The 15,643-nt window shown below is 34.1% G+C and overlaps 3 protein-coding genes across 9 annotated transcripts; 2 read left to right on the forward strand and 1 right to left on the reverse strand.

Moving 5' to 3' along the window:
• Positions 1-1,089: 1,089 nt before the first annotated feature.
• LOC113846083 (telomere repeat-binding protein 4-like) lies at positions 1,090-6,191 on the forward strand. 6 transcript variants are annotated; one of them, XM_027473951.1, is made up of 10 exons: positions 1,113-1,376; positions 2,637-2,777; positions 2,868-3,435; positions 3,502-3,660; positions 3,760-3,993; positions 4,061-4,167; positions 4,301-4,527; positions 4,741-5,058; positions 5,146-5,209; positions 5,658-6,187. In XM_027473951.1, the coding sequence occupies exons 2-10, from the start codon at positions 2,697-2,699 to the stop codon at positions 5,820-5,822; spliced, it is 1,923 nt and encodes a 640-aa protein (XP_027329752.1). In that variant the 5' UTR covers positions 1,113-1,376; positions 2,637-2,696; the 3' UTR covers positions 5,823-6,187. The 6 variants fall into 6 exon arrangements, with proteins under 6 accessions (XP_027329750.1, XP_027329752.1, XP_027329751.1 ...); XM_027473949.1 differs by having other exon boundaries at positions 1,090-1,376; positions 2,868-3,660; positions 3,769-3,993; positions 4,088-4,167; positions 5,658-6,191; XM_027473950.1 differs by having other exon boundaries at positions 2,619-2,777; positions 2,868-3,660; positions 3,769-3,993; positions 4,088-4,167.
• A 793-nt stretch (positions 6,192-6,984) lies between these two features.
• LOC113846084 (ribosomal RNA large subunit methyltransferase E) lies at positions 6,985-7,891 on the forward strand. The gene is made up of 2 exons (XM_027473952.1): positions 6,985-7,553; positions 7,632-7,891. The coding sequence occupies exons 1-2, from the start codon at positions 7,001-7,003 to the stop codon at positions 7,757-7,759; spliced, it is 681 nt and encodes a 226-aa protein (XP_027329753.1). The 5' UTR covers positions 6,985-7,000; the 3' UTR covers positions 7,760-7,891.
• Positions 7,892-7,991: 100 nt separating this feature from the next.
• LOC113846082 (actin-related protein 5-like) lies at positions 7,992-13,678 on the reverse strand. 2 transcript variants are annotated; one of them, XM_027473944.1, is made up of 12 exons: positions 13,373-13,476; positions 13,189-13,259; positions 12,243-12,367; positions 12,102-12,146; positions 11,746-11,848; positions 11,207-11,316; positions 10,560-10,669; positions 10,380-10,470; positions 9,870-10,310; positions 9,395-9,522; positions 8,766-9,108; positions 8,148-8,651 (listed from the first exon to the last, which is right to left on the reverse strand). In XM_027473944.1, the coding sequence occupies exons 1-12, from the start codon at positions 13,471-13,473 to the stop codon at positions 8,148-8,150; spliced, it is 2,172 nt and encodes a 723-aa protein (XP_027329745.1). In that variant the 5' UTR covers positions 13,474-13,476. The 2 variants fall into 2 exon arrangements, with proteins under 2 accessions (XP_027329744.1, XP_027329745.1); XM_027473943.1 differs by lacking the exon at positions 12,102-12,146 and having other exon boundaries at positions 7,992-8,651; positions 13,373-13,678.
• Between the last annotated feature and the right edge of the window lie 1,965 nt (positions 13,679-15,643).

The raw sequence follows: 15,643 nt of genomic DNA on the forward strand, positions 1-15,643 counted from the left end.
CATTTTATTCTTCTCTCTCCCATTTCTTCGGCTCCTTTCTTTCTTTCTATTCAGTCTCTTATTTTCTCTTCCACTCAGCTTTTACTCATTTCCTTCTCTCTTTCCTTCCCTCTCACCCAATCTTTCATCCTCTTCTTATCACTTAGCTGCTCTTTCCTTTTCTTTTAGTCCCTTTCTCTTTCTCACCTATCATTCTCCTTCTGGTTTTTTGAACTCCTTCACTTCTTCCTGTCCTTTCAATCCAGTCACTTTCTCACTTAATCCCTTTTTTTCTTTTTCTCACCCCACCCAACTCTCTTCACTCAGTTCCTCCCTTTCTCCCTCTCCTTTCAATCTAGTCATCCTCTTCCTTTTCATACTTAGTTTCTTTTATCCTTCTCTCCTATCCTACCCAACCAACCAGCTAACCTTAGCTCTCTTTTCCTCTACACTCTATTTTACTCATCTTTCACTCAAGCAAAATTTTTTATTTTTACTTAAGCAAATTTTAAGGCTTAAAATAAAAATTACTTTTTATTTATTTTACTTAAATAAATCTATTTTTATTTAAGCAAAAATATACTGCAAATTGCAGTTAGCGCTAAAACGGTAAAAAATCTGAACCCATAAATTAATATTATTATATACCAATAAAAGAGATTAAACTAAATATTATGTTTAAAGTGACGAGTGATGACAATAATTATAAAAGATTCATTTGTTATATTATTAATTTATTATTTAATTTTTTAAATTAAATTCATAAACCCAAAATTCATTCTCACATTAAAAAAAATAAATATAAAGAAAATATTAATTAACATTATATATATATAAATAAATAAAATAAAAAAAGTTATTATATTTAAATATAATAAATATTTTGTATTTTTTAAATAAAAATTTATTACAATATGGAGGGAGGTTTCTCAGCTCTGGCCAATGGGGGAGGTTGAAGGGGACGTGGCAATTCCAGTGAAACGCGAGAAGAATAAGAGGGCTCCACGTGAACCTGCTCCATCAAGGATATAAATGTCTTTTTAGGGTGGTGTTCGTTTGCGGTCAAAACTAAAAAGATAATAAAAAAAAGGGGTTTAAGATTAAGGTTTGAGGACACTGTTGCGTGGTTTTTGGTTGGTAGTTTATTGGTGTTGGTGGGTTTTTGTCCTTTCAAACTCTAACTCTATCTTCTTCTATCCAATCTTCTTCTTTCTCACAAAAATTAAAATTAAAATAAAAACGAAAACTTGAAAGTGCAAGAGAGAGAATGACAACACAATTTTTTTCTTGGGGGATCTACGATTTGAAGTTCCATTGATTTCTTTTCCATTCCTGTTCCTGCATTCTCCCGCGGAAATGTTTTTCCCTTCAAATTTCGTTATTTGATTGCAATTCAGGTGAGTTTCATATTAAGGATTCTGAATTTCGCTTCTGTTTCTCTTGTTGTCCCTGCGATCTCGTGGTTTTTGTGATAATTCTGCATAGTACTCGTTGAAGATGCAGGATTGTGATATTTCTGATTATTTTTTTTTAAATTTGGGTTTTTGAGTCATGAAAGTTTTGAGATTATGAGGTTGAGATCCGATCATGGAAGTTATGCCATGTTTCATGTTCAACTGGGTTTTCATTCATTTCAATTCTAAAGTTTTGATTTTTTTTTTGGGGGGACATTTTTTGGAGGGGTGGTTGAATTTTGGAGAGTCTTCTTCATGTTGTTGATTTGGCCTGAATCTCTGCTAAAGGGTGCATAAGATTAAATTTGAGAATCATAGTTGGAATGTTTAGTATTGATCTGGCAAAGTTAATGTTCACCCACTTTATGCAGCTTTATAACTCTTTCTGGTTTTGCATGTGTTGACTTTTATGTCATGGCCCCTCAACTATTTAAAGTTTGTGTGATTTTTCTTTTCTTTTAAATTTGTGGTTTTATCCATGAATAATTTAAATGCGATTCATTATGTACGTATCTTGGGCAACGGCCATGAAATCTAACTAGTTTTCGTGCAATTCATTAGCATTGTATTTCTGCGCGATGGTTTTTCCAAGTTATCTATTTGCTAAGATGTGGATTCATCTGCATTCGTGAATCTATAGGATGTTTACTCGAGTTGTTTTACTTCGTCTTAATTGCTGTTTGTGTTTTCATTAGAGGCAGATATGGTAATCAAACGATTGGATATGTTTCTTCTTTAGTTATTTTTTCACCGAGTTTGCTCATCTTTTATGCTAAATAATATTGTGGTTTGTGATTCTTCTTTTTGCCTTCCTGCTGCATCAAGAGAAAATCTTAATTGTCTCCTCGAAATATATATAGAGATAAAATTTTCCCCTAATAACGAAGCTTATGTTGTTCAAGTAGCATATCTTTAGTTTTTATTTTTATATATAAAATACCAATAAATGTTTGGTAAATAATTATTTTCGTTTTTTAAAAAGTGACTTTCCTTTGTAATTATTGCAAACATCTTAATACAACGGTAGTATGATACTTGAACATTTAGATTTCTGAAAATTTAGTTTTCGATTGAGCTTAGTGGCATCTATGTAGCTTACAGCTTACCTCACCTAGTGGGATAGACTTGGTGGTTGTTGTTGTACCCAATGTTTGGAAAAATTATGAAAATGAAGTTGATACATAGGTCTTGCTTTTATGACAGTGATGAGTATCTGGCATCCTGATGTTTCTGGTTAATTGATGAGTTACATATGTTCATGCTATGGTGTTGAAGAGAAGGCTTGATTATGGGTTCAGGGGCTTTCAAGTCCCCACTATACCTAGACATCCTAGATCTGCAAGAGTAAGTGAATGCTGCAATTAATGCAATTGTTTATTTGGTTTATGATACTGTGTTTTGAACTCTATTTTACTCAAGTTCAAAATTGTTCAGAGGAGGGTTGCTTTCAAAAAACCATTTGAGGATGGCCAAGCTTGTGCTTTTGATCTACTGGCATCTTTAGCTGGCAAGTTGTTGCAGGAGGGTGAAAGTTCTGCTTCCAGCAATGCATCTGAAGGAAATCATCAACCTGCCTTTAGCCAATGTATGGAGCATGAAAAGCACAATGAAGTAAAACTATCAACAGAAGAGGGTAACCATAATGGATGTTGTGCAGAGAGTATTTTTATGACAGAAGTGGGCTCACAAAATTGTAGTGAGAAACCTCTTGAGTGTGTTGAGGCTGATAGTGTGTCAGAATGTGTTTCAGCTAAAAATAGTTCAGACTGTTGGGAAGAAGTTGAAGCTGAAGCTGGTATGAAGTCTGAAATTTTAAAGTGGAAGAATAAGTTTGGACATTATTCTAATGGATTAGTAGAAGTACCTGAAGATCAGGAAGCTGGCAGTTCAGACTTCAAGCAATTATATATGAACAATAAAGTTATTTTGAAGGATCCATTGGAGTTGTGTATTAACTCTCCTGCACTAGTTGACTCAAACAGTGACATTAAATCTCCATTTTGTACAGAACTGTTTCCCAATGCTTCCTTTTCTGGGCATGGGACTGATATAAAGTTAGGTTTTACAGATGATGACGAAAACTTTACAAGGTGCAACAAAGTTTGCACCAAGTCAAAAGCTTTTAGACCTCCACAATGCATTGCTCATCGCATAATTAGGAAACGGTTGACTACCAAACCCTGGAAGGTTGCACCAAAGTTGAAGGACTGCGAACATTCTAGTTTTGGTAGGGTGGTTAACTAGTTGTCTGCTATCAAATTCTTCATTATCTGATGCATATTATGTCTATTGGTTTGGTTGATTTGTTTTTCACTGAATAGTATACAATTTGCAGATGAGCGAGTAAAAACTCTGAATCGTAAGAGGAAGACTTGTTACAGTTTTGAAAGATCTCAGCATTACACGCATTTCAGGAGAAGGAAATTTTTTGACAGGGGTTCAGTGATAACTTCTGATGGAGGACTCAGCAGTGAGAGTGTATCTGATTTACCTGAGAAAGGAACTGATGGAAATAACCCTAGCTCATCTGGAAAACCTCAAGTACCTAAGGATTCTCATGGTAATTAATCACTTGGCGTTCATTAGTTTTGGTTAGCTCAATTGTTCTTCACAGTTGCACCCTATAGGACTTGATGTTCTGTCCTTATGTACAGTGAAGTTTAGCATCAAGTCATTCAGGATACCAGCACTTTATGTTGAGGTTCCTGAAACTGCAACTGTTAGCTCATTAAAGGTATCAAATATATCTCTAATTTTATTTTATAAAGAATTGTTAATGTTGTCATTGAGCCTAATCCACTGATTGAAGTGGCTGCGAAACATCCTTTCTTGTTAATGTAATTTCATTTTTTACAAATTTTTTGTAGAGGGCAGTCATGGATGCAGTGAAGACTATACTTGGAGGTGGAGTGCATGTTGGTGTTCTTGTTAAGGGGAAAAAAATTAGAGATGACAACAGAACTCTTCTGCAGACTGGCGTATCTTGTAAAGAAAATCTGGATAAACTCGGTTTCATGTTGGAGCCTAGTTCCTTTCAAGCTCCTGCTGTTTGTGTTGGTGATGCTTCTAAATGTGAAACATCTCAGCCTTCAAGGTGAGCCAAAGTTAATAACCCAGTTTCTTTTCTTCACCATAGTTGATTTATGGTGTGACAATTGTGATTAATAGACACCCTTCGATTATTGGTAAGAAATAAACTTGTTTCTTTCTTTGTTCATATGATGAAATTTGATTATGGTTCTGCTCTAGTCAATTGAATGTGCCCTCTCATATAAAATTACTATTAACATAATTTAATTTTTTCTAGGTCCCCAGAAACTCCTGTCTTTGATTCAGGGGTTGCCAATGCCTTACAGGATTCCTCCTTGCTGACAAATACTGCCAACCTCATTGAAATTAACCATGAGTCCACTTTTCCCACCACTGACGCCATAGGTGATAAATTAACACCAGATTCCAGAGCGCTAGTTGTTGTTTCAGATAGGAGTCCAGAAGCATTAGCTGTGGTTCCTGTGAATCAGAAAACCAGGCGTTCTGAGCTTGTACAGCGTCGAATTAGGAGACCATTCTCTGTGGCTGAAGTAGAAGCACTTGTTCAGGCAGTTGAGGAACTCGGAACTGGAAGGTTTGTTCTTTATCAGGCTCACCTGCATATAGACAATTGACAATTAGACAGGGAAACTGGGTTGCTGACAGTGGATTCACCATGCAGGTGGCGTGATGTAAAGTTACAAGCTTTTGAAAGTGCAGACCATAGGACTTATGTTGACTTGAAGGTACTCCCTTTCATATATCAAAGTTTTCTTAAACTTAAAATTGATTACTTAAAATTACTAGGAAGACAACACAAACTAGGAATTGGAGTTGCTTGTGATTAATTTGCGAGTTGTTTCATTGCTTTACAGAATTAAATATTACCACTTATCACTATATTGGTTGGATTCATGTTTCCAGTTTGATTCTACAGCTCTCTTCCATTGGAACATAGGATACTGTGATTAATTTATTTAGTTCACCTCAATTTCTGTGTTAGAGGTTATAAATAAAAAAGATTCTCATTTGTATGGGTGATGGCTAATATCTTGTCCACAGCATTATACTTAGTTGCGTTATTACAAGATTGGTACATTTGCATTGAATATCTTTAAGAACATGACACTAAGGCATGTGTTATAATGCTAGCATTATTTAATAGCTAAAGATTTGACCTGTTGATGTGCGCAGGATAAATGGAAAACATTGGTGCACACTGCAAAAATCTCTCCTCAACAAAGGAGAGGAGAGCCAGTTCCCCAAGGGCTATTGAACAGAGTTTTAGCTGCACATGCTTACTGGTCTCACCACCAAGCCAACCAGCATGGCAAGCATCAAGCTGAAAGACAGTGTTGATGGTATCCAACAACCACTTGTGAATTGTGATGACATGGTGTAGAAAAAAGTTAACATTGTTGACTTGCAATTGTTGAAAACAAACTTGTACATATTGAATCAATTCCGTGTAATATATCCTCACCAAATTCATTGCTGGCCTTTAATTAATTGCAATCAGGTTGGCTTTTGTAAATGATCTGAAGGAATAAGATTTTTCTGACTGGAATTTAGCTGCTTTCTTTGTTTCTTTTAATTTAATTTCATGAATGTAAGTAGGAATGTCAAAAGAACATGACAGCACAACAATGGAAAATGTTTTCCTTGTAATTATATCTTATTCTGTTTCTGTTAATGCAGCGACTGCCTGGGTTCCACTTTGATGTTTACTTTCCATTTCCTGTTCTTTATTTTTTCCGCTTCTCTTTTGGATTTATATATTCATTTATGCCTGCTTGATAATGACTACCTTTAACTGAAGATTGATGATTTTTTTTCAAAATTTGATAACAAGGATGAACTTGAATCTGTATTTCGTTGGTGGTTGACTGCTACCAACCTAGCTATTTGCTTCTTTTTTTTTAAAATAATTATTTATTGATTTTTTAAAACTTTAAAGATTCATGAAAATTTAATAATAAATTTAATTAAAAGTTATAACATTTAATGTTTTTAATATATTAAATTAAGTGATATTATATAATTTTTAATAATAAAATTATCATGCATGTGTGATGTGCGTTGAAATAACTTCTGTTTAATTAAAACAATATAATAATCACTTGTCATGTGGCATAGTGATTATCTAGTATTATCTACTCATTTCTATTCACTCTTCAAGTTTTATTAAAAACTATATAATGTAATTCAATATATTAATAATATTAAATTATATAATTTTAACAATAAATTATTATAAATTATTTTTTATAATATTATACGGATATATAATTTCTAAAAATCTTGTTAATAAGTGTTTTAAAAATATAAGTTAAAAAATAATTTTGATTAAGATTTATGTCAAAGTGCGTTAAAAACTACGAGGTTAGTGTATTTATTATTATTTTTTTGACAAAAAAGCATTTTTAGTATTTGTGAATTTGTATAGTATAATTTTTTTAAAAAAGTAAAAAAGGCACGAGTGGTATTCTTAAACCTTAGGCTTGAACCCTTGGTCAGAGGCGTTAGGGAACGGAGAGATGGGTGTGAGTGGAGCACCAGATTTCTTCTACAAGGAGGCTCAACGGCTCGGCTACGTGGCTCGCTCAGCCTTCAAGCTGCTTCAGATACAGAAACAGCACAAGCTCATCAACCCCGGCTCTTCCGTTCTCGACCTGGGTTGCGCTCCCGGCGCGTGGCTTCAAGTGGCCTGTCAGAGCCTGGGCCCCATCCACAGCGGCGGCTCCGTCCTCGGCATCGATGTGAAGAAGCTGAAGCCTCCCCCTCTTCACTGCGATTCTAGGGTTCGAACCATCTCTGCAGACGTCATGAACCTCTCTCACAATCAACTCAGAGATCTCTCTCCTCACAAAAATGGCTTTTCTGTCATTCTCTCAGACATGTGTCCCTTGGTTTCTGGAATCACTACAAAAGACGCCGCTTTGTCTTTTGAGTTAGGGATGCGAGCGGTGGATTTGGCTCTTGGTAGCAGAGTTTGTCCAAGTGAAGAAGAGAATGGAGAAGGAGAAGAAGGAGTGTTGCAAGTTGGAGGGAACCTTATTATAAAGCTTTTGGAGAGTGAAGATGCCAAAGGTTCTTCCTTTTTCCTTAACTAATTGAATAATAATATTATTAATATGATTTGACTGATAATGTAATTGTTTTCTGCAGAAATCAGCCACATTTCTAAACCGTTCTTTAGGAAGTCTTCATGGCTCAGACCTAAAGCCACAAGACCTTCGTCCAGAGAGATCTATTTGATTTGTCAAGGTTTAAAGCCACACAACGCCAACATTTAGATTCTTCTAATTACTCTACTTGTCAAGTTCATGATTTTTCTAAGTCAGGGTGTAAGTAAATGTTTAACATTGTAATTGCTATTAATACATTTCAAAATTGCTCACATTTAATAAAATTTCAAAGCATTTCTTTGAGTCAGTTTTTATGATTCCATAACAAATCCTTACAACTTTGTTTTGGTGTAAGGATTTCAAACGGAAAAACGAACACATATTTAATCGGTTGATATTCAAGAAGTAGATGTTATTCACAAGACTGAATATTAGCAGTAGCATCGTGCTTTTGTTGACGTTCTGGTTCCAGCTTCAGCAAAGGCAAGGCAATTGGCTATACTACAGAAGAATGGTCGAAAATTCTATACTACACAATACTGTACAGTGGGATCAATTATAACGTATATTGCAGTTGATAACCGCGAAGCCAGTCTTCACCTTTTTCATAGTAGTCCAGTCTACTGAAAGTTTGCTTAAGGAACTGTGAGGCTGACGCGTAGGAAGCAGCCCCACGCCATGCATCCATGACTGGATCCAATGCTCTAACAATGTTTATAGGTGCACCACATGGTCTAATCATCCGAATTCGAGCTTCAAGGCGTTCAATTATACCAGGGAAAAGAGAACTTCCACCAGTAACAAGTATGGAACTAGTCAGTCTGTCTTCCAAGCCTTCATCCTTGCATGGTAGTCTCTTTAGTGAGACCCCAGCCATCTCGTCTAATCCTCCCTGATCAATCCCAATCCAATTTGGATTAAACAACAATTCAGGGCATCTGAATCTTTCAACCCCAAGAACAATCTGAAAATCTTCTTTGGTCAGAGGACGAAAACGTGGCACCTCAGCAGGTTGAAAGGTACCGACTTCCAAATTGGGTATAAATGTTGGATCCAAGTCCTAACAAAACAATTCAGAAAGGTTTTTCCGTGAATTGTCCGTTGAGACCCATATACAATTTGATCTTGTACAAGAATGCAAACATAGATAATCATAAAATTAATGTGAAATAACCTGGAGCCTGGAGGAGATGCGGGCCAGCTCTGCCTCATCCTCGTCGGGTCCATCATCATCATCATCAATATAATCTTTGTTCATCAATTTGTACAGTTGCCAATCTTCATCCGTGGCACCAAATGTATCCTCACCCATGTCACTATCAAAAGCTGCAGTCGACAAGAGGCGCATTCGTTCCCTCTGAGCAGCATTCGCTCTTTCTCCCCGCCCAACACCATCCCACCAATTACTTTCACTCGTATGTCCCCCATCTGTCTTAAGTCGTTTATGTTGGTCAACTTTTTCAGAAAGGTCTTTGTATCTTGCATGCAACTGTTCCAAGTAAAGCTCTGGGTTCTCTCTACAGTAAAGAGACCAAACAAAAAGTTTACATAATAATAATAATAATCATTCGCAGCCAAGTGAAGATTGCATTTGTCCTTTGGACAACAATCATATCCTGGACATAAGTTATTGCAGATAGTACAGCACAACTTTTCCGGTTATCCTTGCCTGCAAAATCCGTATTGGATTCAACATAGTGACCTTCGAACAGAATGTGAGGGAAAACACTTTTACTCACATAAGCAAGCCATAAACAACGTAGAATTTGAAACTTAATAAAGAAATTAAAGCATCAAACACACAGGCGTTTCTCCTCCTCTAATTGTTGTTTTCTCTCTCGTTCCAATTCCTCTTCATAGTGCTTCTTTTTTAATCGCTGTCTCCCGTCAGCCACAGATTTGAGTGACAACTGTTTCCTTTTTCCATTGAGCTGCCAGATACCAATATAGAAAATGCAATGAATATTGTCAACTTCAGAGCACAAAGAAAATCAATGCAAAGAAAATATTTGAAATTTTTAAATCATATTAAGATTGTACGCAAACATGGCTTCCAGGAGAATTTGCATAGGTACACTCATCACGTTTAAGAAAGCTTTATTTCCTCTAAAATCTCTTTTTTGTAAATTTATTTTTAAAAAAAAAAACTACTTTCAGAAAGCCGACAAAAGAAAAAAAATTGATTATTTTCCAAAATAAGTTGAAAGTGAGGCTGTGAGGGAATACAGAGCTCAATTTAGTGATGCATGTAATCGGCTATTTTAACACAATAACAGACCTGTTCTGGAGTCAACATGTCATCGGGAATGTTTATAAGAGAATACTTTTCATTTGCGTCAAGATCAGCCTTTTCAGTTTCATCTTGTTCATTGTTTGGTTCACCTTTTGCTTTCCGTAAAGATTGCGTAACTTGACTACATGCAGATTCTATATCCTGCCTAGAGACATAGCCAGTTTCTGCCAGGAAAGATGGAACATCAGTCTCATCCACTTGTTCAAGCTGATGCGAAAGAAACTCCAAACCATGCAATTCATTTTCCAGTTCATTTATCTTAGAAGACTTCTTTGCCTCGGCCATTTCTCGAAGCCTTTGACCTTGTTTCTCTTTTATTGCTGCCTTTCTTGCAACCTCTTCCTCAGAAGGAGGCTCCTCAGTTGGAGGTGGAACCCAGGGGAGCTGCCAATATTTGGTTATTTCTTCAGCCTCCTTGGCTCCTTCCTATTACATCATTTATGAAGTTTTAGAAACAGTAAAGGAACATGGTGTAAAAAGAAGAACAATTTATACCTGAAACAACCGAGCTTCAGAAACATAATCTGGTGCAATGTAACAATGCTCCATCTTCAGGTCTTCAACCTTTTCCAATGTAAATCTTGCCCTGCATTGAGCATTCAATAAAATTTAAAAATTCTTCCTATTTAGCATTCAGTTTTGGTATTAGCAGAACCCAGATGATTTGATACTTACGAATGATAAGGATATTTGAGTGAAAGAAGTTGCTTCAAATAATCAGTCACATGGAATCCACCAATATTAGTACGGCAGCATCCTTTGTAAACAGGCTCCCCATCTACAAACTGGAAATTACAAAAAAATAACATTTATTATCAATAATTATAAACACCAACACATTTGGCAAATTTTATCTCAATCGGGTTTAGCAACTCTAATGTTATACAGAAGAAAAGATAGCTAGAGAAGATATTGCATATCCATTTTAATATACTAGTCAGAAGTGATTACAACTTGCCACTGTTACATACAGGTCTCCCCCAACATGCACAATTACTTGTCTAGAAGATTTATTTTTACTTAGCAAAGGCATATGCATGGTGCATAACAAAAGAATTTCCCTCATCACATGATTCACATCAATAAACCTTTGCTCATAAAGACAACAGTCTGTCAAAGACTCAAAAGTTATCCGCAAGAAGATTAATAATATTAACTACTCTAATCAAAATTAGATAATAAATTGATAATATACAACGAGATCATATCTACAAATTTAACCATGTTCAGGTGGATGCTATTACAATAATCTGCAACAGAAATAACAAAATCATTTTCTTGACATATAAATCCTTTAATTCAGTAAATAACAAAAAGCATACCGGAATCACATGGGTTGCGGTGAATCCAGGACACAAAGCAAGACCATCTTTAGCACAAACTCCTTGTTGTTGATTATACTTGTAGCTGAATGCGATATCAACACCAAAGGCTGCCAAAACAGAGAAGCACAAGGCACAACCAACTTTCATAAACAAAGTTACACATATGGCATCTAGCACAAAATTCAGATGTTATGCATCTCCTAAGGGGGAAAACCACTGACAATCAAATGACAAAAACAGGGTACTTTAAGGGCTGTTTGGTTTCAAAAAATGCGTTTTGTTTTCATTTTGTTTCCTATTTTCAAAGATTTGTACAGGAAACACTTAAAACAACTTTTTCTATTTTCACTATTTCTTGTATAAATCTCAATTATTAGAAAACAAAATGAAAACAAGGTAACATTTTTATAATTAAAAATGAAAACAGAAAACGTTTCCATAAATCATATAGGTTCTAAGTTTCACATTGAAATCAGTTTTCTATTGAAGGTCACGAAGTTTTTTTTTTTTTTTTTTAGATTGCAAAGTATTAGTACCAATTGATGGAACTCCATAAGTCTCAAAAAGAAGTTCTGCCATTTTACAACGAGATTCAACTGGGTTGCATACACATTCTGTGATCAGGACAGGATGATCAATCTGCTCTGGCATTAAACATTAAAATTAAAAAGAGTGAGTCAACTACTCAAATCCCAAAAGCGTCAAAAAGGGAAGAATCTGTATTTACTAAACCAAAGAACTGTTCGGTGCCAAAACAAGGCCATTAAGTTCTACTTCTAGCACACCAAATTTATAGTATCAACAACACTAACTAAACCATAGAGGAAAGACCTTAAGCTGAACGCTAGGGGAGGAAGAGAAAAATGAAGCACTTTTCCACCTATTACCATACCTCAGATCCATTTGCACCCATCCGGTCAAATGCAAAATCAAGAATCTATACGTCATTAAATAAAATGTCAATAATGCTATCCTTAAGTTCATCTAAAATAATGAAATATACAAGTTAAATTCATGATGAGAGGTAGTTTACATATTCCATAGTTTCAAACTGGTAAACCACATTGTTGTCAAATGCTGAGCATGGCCCAGAGCGAGTGCAGTCAAAGTATTTCAGTAATGCCGGATCAGGGTCACCCACAACAGTGACAGTTTCCCCTGTGTTGCACAATGTGAAAGAACAAATATTCAATAGGCCACACAATTGTTAGCAAGCAAAAAGTACCAATGTCAGGACAGAAATTGTCCTAAATAATACAGATATTAATACAGAAATATCAAACATATATTAGACCTATTTTTTAGCAAATGAAAGAATATCCAAAACAAAAGATGCACATGAACAAAAGCAACAGAGAACTAATATAAATATTAACGCCAAGACACAAGTGCTAGCCTATGCCCTAGGAAAAACAAGGGTAAAAAGTATTTCTTGACAAAAATATATTTATTATACTGAAAGCACAATTTATTAGGAAAATATTAAATCAATCCTAAGTTTTTATTAGAAAAAATAATGTTACATTAAAAATACAAAAAAATATATATTTTTTTCTAATAAAAAGTAACTATTTTGTATCCTTAAATTTAGTACTCACTTTGACAAAACCGATTTATATTTTAGGATCTTGTAAAAGGACTCTGGTTAAAGAATTAAAAATATTAACTTTAAAAAAATGTTAGAATACTCTGAAAATTAGAAGAGAGATTTCTCAATTACATTTGTTTAACAAAATCTTGTTATTTTTAATTTTTTAACTATTGCCGGACACTAGTTAGCACTTGCCTATATTTTACTCAATTCTTGCTATTTTAAGTAATTAGAATTTAGAAGCCATATCATTAACCAGTGCTACGAGAGTCGATGGCAGGAATCGGTATTAAATAGGTGCATGTTTGCTTTACATCAAAACCAAGTAGATAGTGAATGATTGACAAATAGTATCTGACAGAGTGAAAAAGGAGGGAAAAGCACTCACCAGTTACTTTATGGCGTGGCCTGAGCACAATGTTGCGAAAAATAACGCGAGGTTCAGACTCACCCGCCCATCTAATAATTCACGAGAAACAGAACCAACCTTAACTAACTAGTAACTACCCTTGATTTCCGAAAACTGAATGGAAAAATAATAGTGAAAATTAGGGTTGGTGAGAAGAGAGTACCCAATGCGTAAATAGGAGGCGCCATTGTCGATAACGATAGGAGTTTGGGAACTAAAGTCGTTGAAATCCGATTGGCGATCGATTTTGGAAACGAACGGCATCGTTTCATGAACTGAGAGCGTACCTTCTTCTCTGTGCGTCGGCGATTGAAGAGTGTCAAACCGGTTGGTCTAAACCGAAGCGGTTTGGTTTGGTCGACGGAGAAAGGGTGATTGAGGTAAATCAGCGTCAAGGGACAGCATCAGCAGTTCACACTAGCAGCGTTTTTCTTCGACGTGCTTTCGCTCTCATCATTTTGTGTTTCTTGAATATCTCCGGGGTGGTAGAAGTAGAAAATAACGAGATTTTACTACGCGAGAAATGGTAAAAACGAAAATAAAATAACATTTACTAAAGTTTTCGATATTCTTTTTTATTTTCTGACTTTTCTTTTTATAATTTTAGGTAATTTTTTTGGACCTTTCTTTTTCTTAAAACGAAATGTTGGGTTAGTATATACGTTTAAAAGATTCTTAAAAATATAAAAAATAGTGAACATGGCTTACATAAAAGTTAAGTCAAATGTTAACTTTAAATATATATATATATATATATATATATATATATATAAACTCTTTTTTTTTCGCTACTTTGAACAATTTTAAAAAATAGTGCGATGAAAAACTAGTAAAAAATGAGTAATTCCTCAAAATCAATAGCTAAAGTATAGTTCTTAAATGTATTTTCATTTAGGTTGTTTTAAAATTTTATTCAGTTTGTTAGATAAACAAATGTCTATGTCCTAAGTTAGAAATTATCTTTTCTAAAACAAAAAAAAAAAAGATTATTAAAAAGTGAAAAATAGAAGCCTATTAATTATTAACTTAATGTTTATAAAATACTTAAATGCATATTAATGATAAATAGATATTTATTTTTCATCTTATACATCTTTTTATTTAAAAAGGAAATTCAATCATGTAATTTATATCAAATTATTATTATTAACTTGTAACTATTTCCTAATTGTTTTATGTTAATGTATCCTTAATATATAATTTTGTATAAAATATATATTTTTTACGCAATATTAAAAAATAATTATACTGATTTAACTATTGTTCTGTTACAATTGTGTCAGTAAGCTGAAAATCAATCACTTACTAATTCATGATGGATCCGAATTCATCACTAATCGTGATTCAACGGTATCCTTAATTCCGTAGATAATGAAAATTGTTTCATAATTTTAAGCGTGACATTAGCATGCAGTCTTTGACCATCACCAAAGAATGAACCACAGAAGAGGGAAAGTGCGAGGGTTCTCAAGGAAATAACGCCCATGTATTTTCATAACGACACGTGTATGTACACTTCACAGCATCAGCGTGTATTTTACTCTAACACACCAATACACTATCTTGTATTCATTATTATAGACTAACTGAAAACTAACCACACAACTAACCCAAATATTCAGTTACAACTGAATCTAACTGTACAGTTTCTGTTATGGAAGTTCTTAACAATCCCTTAGTCACGTTTCTTGCGACTTTCCATTTAATTTTATCGATCTCATTTAGATGGCAATCGTATTTAAGAAGACGGGACAGGGATCACGTATTATATGAAGAATAAGTACTTCTGAAAACAAAGTTTTGTTAATCTCAAATTTAATTTAAAAATTTAAAAAAAATATATTTTATATTAGAAATATAAAAATATCATATATTTTTAATATAAATTATTACTTTTAAATGTTTAAATCCCACTTTTTAAAGCTTTGGACAAATTCTAATGGTATTCAAGTGATAAGAAGCAGAGGAATTTGGAATATCACAATAGAATCAGATTCGAAGATTGCCATGCACTTTCTAGATGTTTGCATGCCATCTCATCGATGCTTTTGGCTGAGAAAATTTATGAAGAAAGTTTTTCAAAGTAGATGGACGCATACATTTAGATTGTAAGATCAAGCCTGTATGGTTTTTCAAAGGGGCAGAGGATTGTAATTTGTCATTCACTCCCTGGCCTTTTATCCCCTCTAATACATTAAAAAAAAAAAAAACTTCAATTCTAACATGGTTTGAATGTTATGTGAAATAGGGAGAAAAAAAAAATAAGAAAGTAAAAAATATATTATTTAGGTAGATTAAAATAGAAAAAAAGAAAATAAAATGAAAATTATATATCTTCATTCTTTTAAATAAGTAAAGTAAAAAGGTGAAAAAATAATTAAATTATATTAAAAACAAACACACAAAAATTACAAAATAACTCCAAAAATTATTA

This window comes from Abrus precatorius, unplaced genomic scaffold (assembly GCF_003935025.1).
Source record: "Abrus precatorius isolate BTA unplaced genomic scaffold, Abrus_2018 Scaffold8, whole genome shotgun sequence".
Lineage (NCBI taxonomy): Eukaryota > Viridiplantae > Streptophyta > Magnoliopsida > Fabales > Fabaceae > Abrus > Abrus precatorius.

Bases quoted from the DNA above. Each gene is read 5' to 3' on its own strand.
- LOC113846083 (XM_027473945.1), top strand. From the start codon at position 2,697: ATGGTGTTGAAGAGAAGGCTTGATTATGGGTTCAGGGGCTTTCAAGTC. The intron at 3,661-3,759 runs GTAGGGTGGTTA...TGAATAGTATAC, and splicing joins CTGCGAACATTCTAGTTTTG to AATTTGCAGATGAGCGAGTA. The intron at 4,168-4,300 runs GTATCAAATATA...AATTTTTTGTAG, and splicing joins CAACTGTTAGCTCATTAAAG to AGGGCAGTCATGGATGCAGT.
- LOC113846084 (XM_027473952.1), top strand. From the start codon at position 7,001: ATGGGTGTGAGTGGAGCACCAGATTTCTTCTACAAGGAGGCTCAACGG. The intron at 7,554-7,631 runs GTTCTTCCTTTT...TGTTTTCTGCAG, and splicing joins GGAGAGTGAAGATGCCAAAG to AAATCAGCCACATTTCTAAA.
- LOC113846082 (XM_027473944.1), bottom strand. From the start codon at position 13,473: ATGCCGTTCGTTTCCAAAATCGATCGCCAATCGGATTTCAACGACTTT. The intron at 11,317-11,745 runs GTACTAATACTT...CTGTTTTGGCAG, and splicing joins TTATGGAGTTCCATCAATTG to CCTTTGGTGTTGATATCGCA. The intron at 10,471-10,559 runs GTAAGTATCAAA...TGCTCAATGCAG, and splicing joins CTCAAATATCCTTATCATTC to GGCAAGATTTACATTGGAAA.